At 48.1% G+C, this 12,983-nt stretch overlaps 1 protein-coding gene across 1 annotated transcript; it reads right to left on the bottom strand.

The window, feature by feature from the left end:
* LOC136551787 (WRKY transcription factor WRKY76-like) lies at window positions 1-1,955 on the bottom strand. Its single transcript, XM_066543330.1, has 3 exons — window positions 1,679-1,955; window positions 1,136-1,567; window positions 1-1,022 (listed from the first exon to the last, which is right to left on the bottom strand). The coding sequence occupies exons 1-3, from the start codon at window positions 1,853-1,855 to the stop codon at window positions 651-653; spliced, it is 981 nt and encodes a 326-aa protein (XP_066399427.1). The 5' UTR covers window positions 1,856-1,955; the 3' UTR covers window positions 1-650.
* Between the last annotated feature and the right edge of the window lie 11,028 nt (window positions 1,956-12,983).

Genomic DNA, 12,983 nt, shown 5'->3' with positions numbered 1-12,983 from the left:
ATGGAGTCGATATTGGATCTTAAATTATTGTACAAATGGAAAACAAAGATATTGTACAAATGTTGTACGAATGTAAAACGCAGATATTGAATCAATTGGTTGTTGCATATACTTTGAGAATGTCGACTTCTGCATAAAAAAAATGTAAAACATACAAATGAGATCAAATCCGAATCACGATTTGAGCAAAAGATGCATTTCAAGCTTGTGGCTATATTCAGACTAATTAATCACCCACACATCCTTTAATCAAACTTTACTCCAAACACCGTAAGATGTTGAGGATAAATCTTGTGGAGGATGTATTTTTTGTGGAAATCGTAGTGCAATTTTGGTCATAGATACCTAGACGGATCAAATTCAGATAAAAGAAAGCTGTTGTCATATTTGATAATGGCCCTTATTTAAATTCGTGATGGAACTATGGTCTATGGACATGTGAAATGTACAGTGCTAGTACAGTTCAGATCCGAACCAGAACAAAGAAACTTCAAATTACGAATATAGATTTGAGGGAGATTTGGCTCTAATCTCGGTAAACTTAAAACTGTTCCGACCAAGGTTTCTCTTTCCTGATGATGAAAGAACCGCTGTTCGAAGACGGACACTCTGAAGTACTAAAAACAGGGGGGACGCTAGGCACTACCGCACTAGTAGTCCGGCAGCTGTTGCAGGATCGCGGCAGCCAGCGCGTCGGTGAACTTGGGATCCTTGGTCAGCGAGCGCGCCATCTGACCCACCAGCGCCGTCCGGAAATCCGGCGATGCGATCTCCTGGCACAGCTTCTTGAGGTCGGGCGCCTCGGCGGCGTCGAGCACCCGCACGCCGCCCCCTCCGTTCTTGGTGAGGTCCAGCGTGATGGTCGGGCCGGAGGAGTTCATGGAGATGGAGCACGGCACTGGCCCGCTCGCCGTGGCGGAGGCGGCGATGGGAAGCTCGCCGGCGCGGGTCGGGCTCGGGTGGTTGTGCTCGCCCTCGTACGTGGCCACCAGCAAGGTGCTGTCCTCCGCGCTCCTCTGCACCTGTTCCAAGGAACAGAGTTACTGTATCATTAGCGACAGACTGAAAAAGAAGTCGCCGTAATGAGGCGGCCGACGATCGATCACCGCGAAAATGCGTGAAATTAAATTAGTACCTTCTTCTTGACGGGGCAGGAGGGCGCGTATGCGCAGCGGAAGTAGGCTCTCGGGGACGGGTTGTCGCGGGTCACCTTCTGGCCGTACTTTCGCCATTGGTAGCCGTCTTTGACGGTGAGCGTGGTGTCGGCGGGGTCGATCCGGGTGCAGACCCTGGTGACCTTGATCCGCCTGCACGTGCCCTCGTCGCTGAGGGCGCTCTCGACGGCATGGTCGGGCTCGGCCTTGGTGTTGCCGCTGCCGTTGCCGTTGCCGTTGCCGTTGCCGTTGGCGTCGCTCGAATTTGACGGCTCCAGGCTGTCCCTGCTCCTCTTCCTGCTGCTGTCGGGGCTCTGCCGCGCGACCTGGCTGGCGTAGAGGTAGGCGATCATCTCGGTGAGCCGCCGGTTCTCCTCGCTGACCTGGGTGAGCCTGGCCTCCAGAGTCTTGGCCTGTCACAGTCACACCACCGATAGATTCAGGGACCGGACGACGCGAAGCAAGGAAGCCGATGGAGCGGCGAGGAAGACAGACAGGCACGGTCGGTCTGGTCAGTCAGTTACCTGCTCCTCAGACAGGGACGATGTCACCCTGCAGCCAGCGGCGGGCGGACGGTCAAGCCTCTCGGTGTCAGCTGTCGTTTCCGGGCTGCTCCCCGGCGACGACGGCGAAAGGCCGACGCTGAGGTCCAAGCAGACCGGGGAGCAGCCGGCGCGGCGCGCCGAGTCCATGAGCAGCATCGATGACCTGCGCGGCGTCTGTCTCTCCGCGTAAGCGAGCCTGCAGTGCTCGTGTAGGATGGAGTCAGGACACTCGGATCGCCACGAATGCTTTCCGCGGGAAGGGCGTGGTTTATAGGGGAAGGCCGGAAGGGGCGAAGCCGCTGAAGGGTGGACGACGACGGGCCGGGGCGTCGTGAAAATTGTGACGCAATTGAGTGGAAAAAAAGTGGAGCGCGACCCCGACGTGCCGTGACCGGTCGGGATACGAGAAGCCACGCGCGTGGCTCGCTGTACAGTATCGTCACGGAGCACAGCGTCACCCGTGTGTCGTCACTGTACGCGTCATTCTCCGTCTCCCTCGTGTCGTGGCCTCGTGGGGGTTTAAACGAAACGAAGAGCGCGCGCTCGGTGCCTTCTTCAATTCTGCTTGTTTTGGGTAATACTCCGTATAAGAATACAAAGTCGGGTGTGTAAGCACGCACGGGCCCGGATTTACGTCAACACGGATCTATTCTACTATTCTATCGTGTTCGCATTTCGCTCGTGTCTCGTGTGAGAGAAGAACGGCTTTGGTTTCGCCTTCCTAGTTGCACATGGCGAAGTGGGTGGAGCTAAGATGTCCGCTCTCTGTTATTCGTTCTGTTATCCACGCATGGAAATAAAAATGAAAAACGAGTATACCCAAATGTCACTGTTAAAGTTATGCCTTGCAATGATCTAAAAAAAATTTAGGTTTGAGCTAAGCCAATCTTTAGTAAGTTGATGTAAATTTATTAAAAAAATATTATCAATAGTTGTTTATCCAAATTTATAAAAAAATATATTTAACAATATTTATTGTGCATCATAAACATCATTATCACTCTTATATATTTGCTTAAAGTTGAGATTATTGATTGACTCGTTGAACAGCAGAAATCATAACGGACTAGAGTATGCCTCCTGGTGGATAGAATAGATCAAGTAACAATTCTGGGGGAAAAATATCTATACCTAATATTAAAGAGGCACAATTTCTCTCCTATTTTTTTTCAATCCGGTCCTCCTCTAACTAACCAAGTGAATGTGGAATTCTATGGTGGTCTCTTCACGGCCTCATGTTTTTTTTTATATGGCATAATATGCATGGCTTGGACATAGATTACGAATGCTAAGCTAAATAGGAATCCGAATCTAAATAGAAAAATAATAAAAATTAAAATTAGGCAAACCTTATCTTACTCTAATCTTACCTTCTATACCACGAGAAGTTTGTTGGTTTCGTTTCTATTTTATTTTTCTTTTGTCCTCCGTCCAGTTTTTATTTATTTTTCACGAGAGCAGGGAAGAGTTACAGCTGTTTTCGATCCCTCTTGATCTCTTTCAACAGATTCCGTTTCTCTTAAACACGTGCATGACGTGGATGTGCAACTGATTTCCTTGCAAGCTATGTGTCGGGGTCATAACCCCAGGGTCTTCCAAGGCATCGATTAATTAACAGGCCACGCGGCCCGCAAAATCTCAACTAGCGAAGGCCCGAACGACCGAGGCCCAGCTAAGCCAAGTGAACCAGGCCGGACGCTAAGGCCGGGGTCAGCCACGACCCCTTCCTCTTGCCTTAGCCGCACGGCGCTCGAAAGGCGCATGACCTCTTCCCCGTCACAATCCCCGGAGGGAATGGGGAGAGGTCGAGCCCAGCCAAGCGTGCCTGCTCTGACAAGAACAAGCACGCCGCACTGACCCCGCAAGGACCGAGGGGACAACGGTCACCTCGGTCCGATCAGATGCCATCTCTGTGCCACACTGCACAGACAAGACAACACCGCACGACGGTGACGACCGGTACGGAACCCACCGTCCAAATACGGTCCGACAAGACAAAGGTACGACTCCACCCACTATGGAATGGGATCCACGACGAGAGCCTTGACTTAGAGGCCATCCAGATCGGCGAAGCCATGACCCCAACGATTGGAATCGTGGCCCTTAGCTCCTCATGTTAACCAGGTATCGACGACCTATGGGCGGCTACCAACTCATGTACGACGCCTCGGGAAACCAGGAGATGATGACGAAGGCCACGACGGAAATCACGTCACACATGACGGCTTGCGAACCACTAGCATGCCTATATTGCTGCCACGACCGACATAGTAGCACCACGCCACACCATACTGCGACGTGGCCACAAGACCATGATGACAACCACGTCCGGACGTGTACCTCAAGATGGCGTAGCTTGCAAGCCAAGGTAGCTAGGCCCTCCCTCAGGCTCACGACCCTTCGACTGGGAGAACCTACTACTTTGTAAATGCCCTGGCCCCGAACTCTATATAATGGCAGCCAGGGCACCATCTCCAGACATTCTCATCCTCTACCATTTAACTCATTCTCTATCATAGCAAGGCCCCTGGAGCTTCTCTTCAGGTAGTCCATCTCCTAACTCTAGCTCTCCAACCTCTTCGACCATTCTTGCACCCCCACTGTAAAAACTTCAAAGCATTCAAGTGAGAAACACGCACTCGATCATCTCTGAGACTGGATGTAGGGCTCCGACCTAAACCAGTATAGCTCCTCGTGTCTTTTGGATGTTATCATCGTCTTCCTAGAGCAGCGCGGCAACCGTATAAATTTACTAGTCCGGTTTACAAAACACCGACAGTTGGCGTGGCTAGTAGGGGACAGTCGCGCACTCCAATTTCTTGAGAAGGAAGCGATGGCTCCTTGCACCACCGGTGGACTCGCTCCTGGAATGGCACACGACGGCCACATCCTCCACGAAAACTATGAGTTCATCGCCGTCAAAGGGCCAACGCCCGCGTCCACCTTGAGCTATGGCCCAAACCTCCACCCTAGAGATCTAGATTCTACGGTCCACGACAGACACACTCTCAGAACTATCCTCGGGAGCTGCATCCTAGAGTTCACCTACATAAGGGGACCAACACCCTCTCTCATCACTGGCCATAGCCAAGACTTCTACCTAGGAAGCCAGAGGCCCATGGCTCACGGCGAGCTCGCCCGAGGAATGGCCCGCAGTGGCCACATCCTTATAGGGAACCACGAGATCGCTCAAACCAATGGGTTAGCACCCATCACCAGCTTCTACCTCATCTAGGTCAACCACGTGGGAAGCCTAGATCCGACGGTAGAGCCATGACCCGAGCAGGGCCTCCACAAAAGTGGAGTGCAGCGTGTCAGGGCACACGAGAACGATGAAATCACCCTCCGCCATGCGGCGTCGTCATTATTGATTGGGTGGCTATTTAATGCCATCCCTCGCAAGGCCAAGCCCAGAGCCAGGACCAGGTCCTGCACAGCAAACGAGCCACCCGTCATGTTATAGCAAACTGTCAGCCTTCATTCAGAGGCACGTGCATCTGAGGAGGTGGGCTTTCTGAGTGCGCTGCGTCGAGCGGACCGAACCACATAGCCCTCAGAACCCACTTCCACGGTGGCAGATCACACCAGCTCTTCATCAAGAGCACCAACCGCACCCAGAGGCGGGGATGCGACGACCGTGATGGCATCACGCCATGAAGGCTCAAGCACCATAACGTAAGAGCCTCCCCGGTCAGAAGCTACAGCGAGCCAAACTCAAAGAAGTCACCCTCGGGGGCTCGTGAGCCCACCAAGGATGTCGAGTCGATAGAGATCGACCCAAAGCCGTCCGAGAGGTCGATTCACGCTAGCTGCGACCATTCCAAGCACTAAAGAAATGCCCTCATCAGCTTGCAGCCCAGAGATTGGAACAACTTTGCCACGGACAAGCGCTTGGGGGCTCGCCGTGCCCTGAGCAACTATGGCTAGATCTGCGATGGCTTTCGACACATCGGTCAGTTACATCAGCTTTGACTCTAGCCGTTCTACCCAAGCACATCCACATACACATGTAGGCTCACCCACAAGTACCAGAGAGCTAGAACCAGAGCCAATACGTAGAGCAAACTAGATAGCAGGATGCCCATACATCTCGTCCTAGTAGTGCTTAACTCCCGAGTGACTCGATTCAACTCACGCACGTAGTCGGACATGACTCACTCACGGGAGCTACACACATAGGTACACATGCACAGCCGACGACGCAACACTGTTTGCCATCGTCCTAGCGACCAACCCACTTCCAACTCTTTCCGATCACGTCTCTCGTCCTAACAAGCCGATGACCCGTGCCTCGATTTCCCGCTCGCACAGGTCTAAAGGAAATGGAGAACTCGCTCAAACAAGGCAACGGAGCCAAAAGGAAAGAAATTTCCAAATTTTGCCGCTCGATCGCTTTTTTATCACATCATGCCAGATCTACGACCTACCCTTGTCACCTCATCGCTCTAATGGATCGTGCACCTTTTAGCCCCGCGGGCTAGCCCCTAGGCTAAAACACGCACCCACGAGCACTGGGCTAGGTGGACGAAGCACATTTCAATTCGAATGAAAAGAAAAGCAAAAAAGTAGCAAAATGGCAAAACGAATGCGCCAACCGCGCACCATTATAGAAAAGTCATACCCAAAATGCCGGATGACTACACTAGAAGACCCTCATGCAATGGAAGCCGTGAACGGAAGACGAATGGTGGTAGCCAAAACTTTGCTTGCGAGGGCCTCCGCACCTCAAGCAGTAGCATTACCTATGGCGAGGATGTCGCTCTTGGACCTCCCCTGTGCACATCCTCGTCCAACGGCATCAAAGTCGACACCACCATAGTGCGAGCCAACCGATGTCAAGGCAGCGAGAGCTCCCTGACGAACCCCTTCAGAAATCAGGGAGTCTACTTGGAGACGATCCTCGTCGAGGCGAGGCTCCAGCCGGGCACTCTCTCGGCTAGCACCGAGCATGATGCAAAGAACCCATCTAGAGGCGGTCAGCACTGCCAACTGGTTATCCATCTCTAGCATTCTTTGGTTCATGGATGCTTTCTCCTCCTGATCCGAAAGCGCCTTTGTGTGCAACCCTAAAGAAAAGACATACGGGCTCATGACTGGGCATAGCGACAGAATGGAGGCACAATGCAGAGTCGTTGAAGACTCACCGCTATAGGCGGAGCACAATCTCTAGCATTCAGCTCTAAGGCGCTGGCACCCCTGCTCAGCCATGTCCCGAGCAGTGCCAGCCGAGGTGAGCTCTGTCTCTTGGGCAGCCATCATGTCATTGAGGCCGGCCATCTGGGACGTTAGAGCCTTGATCTGGGGCCGAGCTTGCACCTCTCGGCGGGTCGATTCCTCCTCCGACCTCCAGGAGGCCTCCAACTCCCTATGCAAACATTGCACCTTAGCCTCCGCCGCATCCAGACAACCATGGTCGGTGGCACCTCCCACCTATGCCTGATAAGTTAGGTGCAAGAACAGAGACTTCTCCATTGAAATCTTCATCAGCTCCTGTAAGGGCGATTAGACGATCGCAGCAGGAGTGAAACAGGCACAATGAGGTCAGCAGACCAGAAGGCTCACCTACGCCTGGACCACCACTTCATTATTCATCTGACACTGCGCCTCTACGCCTAGTCGGGGGACTACGGCGATCGCATCGCCCATCTCTGCCAAGGCCGCCTTGACCCCCTCACGGCCTTGGGAGGCAACTTCCCTCGTGGCTCGCTTGGCCACATCATCCACCACGAATAACACCTTGTTGGAGAGCACATGATGAGCCCCTCGAGGAGCGAATGTAGGGCTGCAATAGAAGGGAGCCCAACCACTGTTCTAGGGGCAGTGACAACTCTGACCGCATAGGAGGGCATCACCACCCAAAGGTCTTAGGACTAAGGGGCCTGGAAGGGGCTCTCTACACCATAAAGATTGATGAAGATCAGACAACCCAGTATCATCAACAAGCATGATGAGAAAGAAATCAAAGAACGACGTACCTAGTGGAGCATTCCACAAAGGGTACGACGATCCACCTTTCCATGAGCGATCCAGTGGAAAGGGTCATGGAAGCAGGCACCGACGTCGACACTGCTGGACCAGAGGCCGATGAGGCATCCCCGATAGCATCGGCGGCATTGGTCTCCTCCACGTCACGACCTCTAGCGACCCCTACATCCCCGGTCTCAAACATCCCCACACGAAGTGCTGGGGACACAGGGCGCCTGACCCCGCGTCAGCAAAAAGGTGCTGGAGGATGTCTTGGTACACTCCCCTAGGCATCTCCAAGGAAGGGCGCTGAACCTCGCCATCCGCCCTGGTCACGGCGCCTATCTTCACGACATCCTCGGTATCTTCTCCCTGGACGGGAGCCTCGAGCCCCATCAGGAAAAGGGCAATAGGAGCCATGCACAAGGAGTCTTGGCCACCACCGGTGGTGGCATAGGGACACTTCAGGTTTGGCCCCCTCAGTGGTGATGAAGCCACCCGCTTTTGAGCAGAACCTTCCTTGGTCGCAACACTCGCCGGGCAGTGAGTACCACTCGGCTCGGCGCCATTGTTGAATCTGCTAAGGCATCGAGGGTGCTCTGAAGGGCCACCAAAACCTCATCCTCCCCCTCAAAGATCCCCTCATCATCATCATCATCGTCATCATTTGACATTGAAGCTCCACGCTTCTGACACTCCATTTTCTTCATCACCCTTTCCCGCTTGAGGCGTTTCCTCTCCTTAGCGGCTGCTTGCTCCTGGGCAGCGCGCTCAGCACCTCCAAGGCAAGGGATATGGAAATGAGAGCTGAACAAGGGCACATGCCGTGGAGATGAACTAATTAACCAACAACCTTTAACGAAGAAAGGAAAATGAATCAAAGCGGCTTACCAGGTTAGGCCAAAAATTCACCGAGAACGCCTCCACCACACCTTTGGCCGCAACAACGGTCCTAGAAGAGACCAATCCCTTGACATGCTTCACGACTTCAGAGACCTTAAGCACCTCCATGGTTGATGGAATTTCTAAACGCAATCACCAAGTATGGAGTTTTTAAGTCCATCCTTGGCAACGGTGCCAGAAATGCTTGTTGGCGTTTCTTAGCACAATCACTAGGATTGGTGTTCTCTAGCAATAGCACCAGAAATGCCATGATGATATTTTTGAACACATGCAGAAATATTCTACAAGCACACAGAAATATCGTTGTAGCATTTCTCCCGAAAGTATTCAGGTATCGTTCATTTATATTTTCCTAAATGAAGGCATGGTGTAAAAGTCTCTAGTAGGGATATGGTCAAGATAACATGATTGTATAATAGACCAAAGTCCATAACAGGGGTAATCCAAGATATATATTGGATAGTGTGACACACACTCAAGCCATTCTCAAGGAGAAAGATAAAAGAAAGAATAAAGAATAAAGAATAAAGAATAAAAGAATAAATCTAAACTGGAGCAGGCTTATCTTGTATAGCAATGCTAACATGAGCAGATCATACAAATACATGAATTTCTAAGGGCAGTGATCCTAAGTTAAGATAGCTTTGGTCACTATAAACTCACTTCGGGCACCGACTTATACTTGGTCTGCCAAGCACCTCTGGCCTCCAGCTCTATGCCGTATTCGGACGTGGGGGATTATGAAGGATGGATAGGGCTGTCACCACCTATCATCTACCCCTCAACCTTGGGATACGAGGCAAATGAAGGTAACTTCTAACATAGACACCACATCTATGCTATTGGTTACTACTCTAGCGGTGGCCAAGAACTTCCATCTTTATCAGGAGTCCTCTTACTAGTGCATCCGCCACGGGGATGGACTACGAACCCACAAGAATATAATGACCAATACGAATCTTAAAGTAGAACTCACAACCTCAATTTAGGTCTTGGTCTAAACATGTATGTTGTATGAAAGGTTAAGCATAGAGTTCTATATGCTAAACTAATAACATAAGAACTTAGCTCTAATTCATAAGCATAACTATATTGATAATATGAGAGCAAGTACAAAAGGAAACTCTTGATATTATTCATACCAAAAGGCTCAAGTTGCTCAAGCTCTCCAATGTAGCTTCTCCTAGCTCCAACTACTAAAAATAGTAAAAAGAATATAAGTGGAGGGAGAGAGGCTCTTGTGTTATGGTGTGTATTTGAAGAGAGCTCCACCCCTATTTTTATACAGGCATGGAGGTCGGTTTGGCCCTAGTAAATTAGGAAACTACCCTATACCGTGTCAGCATGGCGCCATGCAACCGCCTACAGAGGATGGGCCCGGGCTACGCTGCCTGGGCACCCTGGCTAGCTCGCCTGGCCACCACCTTTGCTAGGTGGGCTAGGGGCTAGACCTAGGCCCCTCCCACGTTGGTGCTCGGCCTAGGTTTTGTCGTGATGGTGGGCTTCTCCTTATTCCTTTGCGTGGATTCTGCTTTATGCTTTGTCTGAAGGCGTATTTTAATCACATTTTCCACGTATTCCATATATATGTCCTGCAAAATACTAATTCTCTAACACATGTGGAAACATGTCAATATAAATTACATATATGTGTAAGTCATGCTAGTTTTCCTCTTTTTTGCATCTTAATTGACTATCGGATTCGGTCGATAAGGACCGCCAACAAGATCCCCTATGCTTACCCCTTGCTCGTCCCGAGCAAGAACTAAGACATTGGTTGTTGATCAGGAGTTGCTGCAATGCCGATTACATTTCAAAAGTGCCATGCTTATAACAAAGTTTTCTTCCTTGATTTGAATAAATTGGCATTCTATCCACCCTTTATTATCTCATTACTTGCAGGGCTTTTTAGTCTTCTCCATGTCTTAGGCAGTTGTAGGATAGAACGGTTCACAGAAATGCTTATCATTCATTCTTTGATCGACTTTCTTTCTGGAGGTTTTGAAAGTTTTGCAAAATAAAGTTAAGTTCCTCGAATGATTCACTCGATCTCTCAAAGTTTATTTGATCCTCACCAAAGGCTTGTGATAAATGCCTTTCTTTTCAACCTACCAACTAAATGACTTATGTGGATCTTTGAGTAGGTATAAAAGAAGGCATACTTGCATAAAATAATATTGCTAAGTCAAAAACCGAACCTCAAGGAGATGTAAGTCATACACTTTGATCAAGACGTGCATGTGTATGGAATTTTGAAATCTTCCTATTTTAAATATTTTTGTACCCCTCTGAACATGACTCTCTCCCTTTTTGATGGTTGCCTTTGAAAGTATGGGCTATCTTTCTCTTTTCTTTTTTTTCATGATTTTTGGCATGCATTTTTTTCTCTCATGCTTTTTAAGCATGGATATATTTTTTCTTCTTTTTCTTCTTTTTTAGCATAGCCCATACTTACTTTTGGTATATGAAAGCTTTTTAGAGAGATACTCATGATAAATGAATGGAGTAATTATTTGGTGGGCGAAAAAACATGTTTTTGCATAACTCTCAGTGTAAGAGTCAACAGTTTTATTTGGGGGTGTACGTGAATCTTGATCATGGGTGCATGACGAGAATCTCAATAAGGGTCACAACAATTTGACAAAGCTCAATATGATAACAAGAAGCATATGACAAAGGTTTTGTATTTGTAAAACATGTCATATAGCTTTGGTAGGAAATATAAATCACTGAGGAACTTTTAATTTTTAGCATTTTGAAAATAAAACTTCGGATGCCAAGACTTTCTTAGAACAAAGTCAAAGCAAATTTTCGTTGCACCCTATCATACCCCGCAACAACTTAGACTATATTAAGCATTTACAACCCATAAGTTTCAGGTTTTTAGGATGAGACATTTTTAGCCAATAAACTCAAACCTTGGGGAAGCTAAGTTATAAACTAGGCACGGTCAAAATATAAGACAGAGCAACTATTCATCATTTCAATAAGGATTAACTAAACATTTTTACTACACATATGTGGAGTGGAATAAAAATTATTATTGTTATTATTATTATTATTTATCTATTTATTATTATTATTATTTCCTATCAATGTTCTCCCAACAAATTTTCATCTCTGTTGTCATCTCAAAGACTTACCCTCATGATGTTGATAAATTCTTGCAAGGGTTAGTCCATATGATCCACCAAAATCTATACTAGCAGTTTCGATTCAATGATCAAACTAGACACCATGTCTCATTTGATCAAGGTAGGCTAATTAATCTAAGTACCATGCTTAAATTAAAAATCCTATAGGAGTATGATCATTACATCCAAGCTTTAAACTAAGCACCATGCTTAATTTAAAAGATGTATAACCAATACTCCCAAACCAAAACATGCCAGCATAGAAAGAGGAAGCATGAAAGGATAAACAAGAATCATCCAACGGAGGTGAAAACATTGAATGGTGAACAATAGAACCATAAGTTTTTATTTATTTATTTTTATGCAAGGTAATAGAAAGTGGTGATAGTGCAAGATACATGTTACCTTGTGGGGGTCCTCCCCCAAGCTAGCTCAAAGCCTAAGGTTCGGGGTTGTACCCCCGTTCTACTTGGCTTATCCTGCATGGTTAGGATATTGTAGATCACGAGTGGACTTACCATCCCTCGTGATTACCGTATTGACATTTTCAAATGAAAACTCAGGTTGCCCCAAAATCTTTTCAAAATCATATGCAGGAATTGAAATAACAATTTGAGCTAGTTAGTTTTTAAATATTTTATTAAGGCTTAATTGATTTTTGAAAGAAGAGGTTAAGCCTTCTAAGTTTGAATCAATGTTTTCCATAGTTTTATCATTAGCGGAAAGCTTCTTTGTTTGGTTTTCATTTAATTGAGCTCACCCTAACACAAGGTCTATCAAATAAGGTTGATTCGAATTGTAATTGGAATCGAAGTTTGAATTACCTTCTTTGAATGGTGGTCGTGATTGGTTGTTACACCCGTTATTACCTCCTTGTGGACGGAACCCATTGTTGATGTAGGTGTCGTACTCATGGGTCTCAGGGCAATTGTTCCCCTGAATGTCCACTTTCACCATATACCTCGCATGTCATATACAAGTCCATGGCCTTGACGGTGACGTACATTGTCTCCTTCTCATGGGTACGCTCGTCAAGCCTTTTTATCAGGAGGTCCATTTTTGTAGCAAGCATATCCGTCTCCTTCATGGTATGCATGCCTTTTTGTTGTTCATCTTGGAGCCTCTCATCACCCCACCATTGATTGGACTCCATTTTCTCAATGAGAGTCGTAGCTCCATTGATGGTGAGTGAGAGGAAGGCTCCTCCAGCAGTGGCATCAATGTGTCCTCTTGACATGGGGGTTAACCCATTATAAAAGTTCTAGACGACTAGCCAATTCTCC

Source organism: Miscanthus floridulus, chromosome 4 (assembly GCF_019320115.1).
Source record: "Miscanthus floridulus cultivar M001 chromosome 4, ASM1932011v1, whole genome shotgun sequence".
Taxonomy (NCBI): domain Eukaryota; kingdom Viridiplantae; phylum Streptophyta; class Magnoliopsida; order Poales; family Poaceae; genus Miscanthus; species Miscanthus floridulus.
Note: the sequence above shows the minus strand (reverse complement) of the source record. Positions and strands in the feature narration are given on the sequence as shown.

What these genes read in the sequence shown, in the direction of transcription:
- LOC136551787 (XM_066543330.1), bottom strand. Translation starts at nt 1,855, where the DNA reads ATGCTGCTCATGGACTCGGCGCGCCGCGCCGGCTGCTCCCCGGTCTGC. An exon ending in CGTCCCTGTCTGAGGAGCAG is followed by an intron (nt 1,568 to 1,678) that starts GTAACTGACTGA and finishes TGACTGTGACAG; the next exon opens with GCCAAGACTCTGGAGGCCAG. An exon ending in CCTGCCCCGTCAAGAAGAAG is followed by an intron (nt 1,023 to 1,135) that starts GTACTAATTTAA and finishes TCCTTGGAACAG; the next exon opens with GTGCAGAGGAGCGCGGAGGA.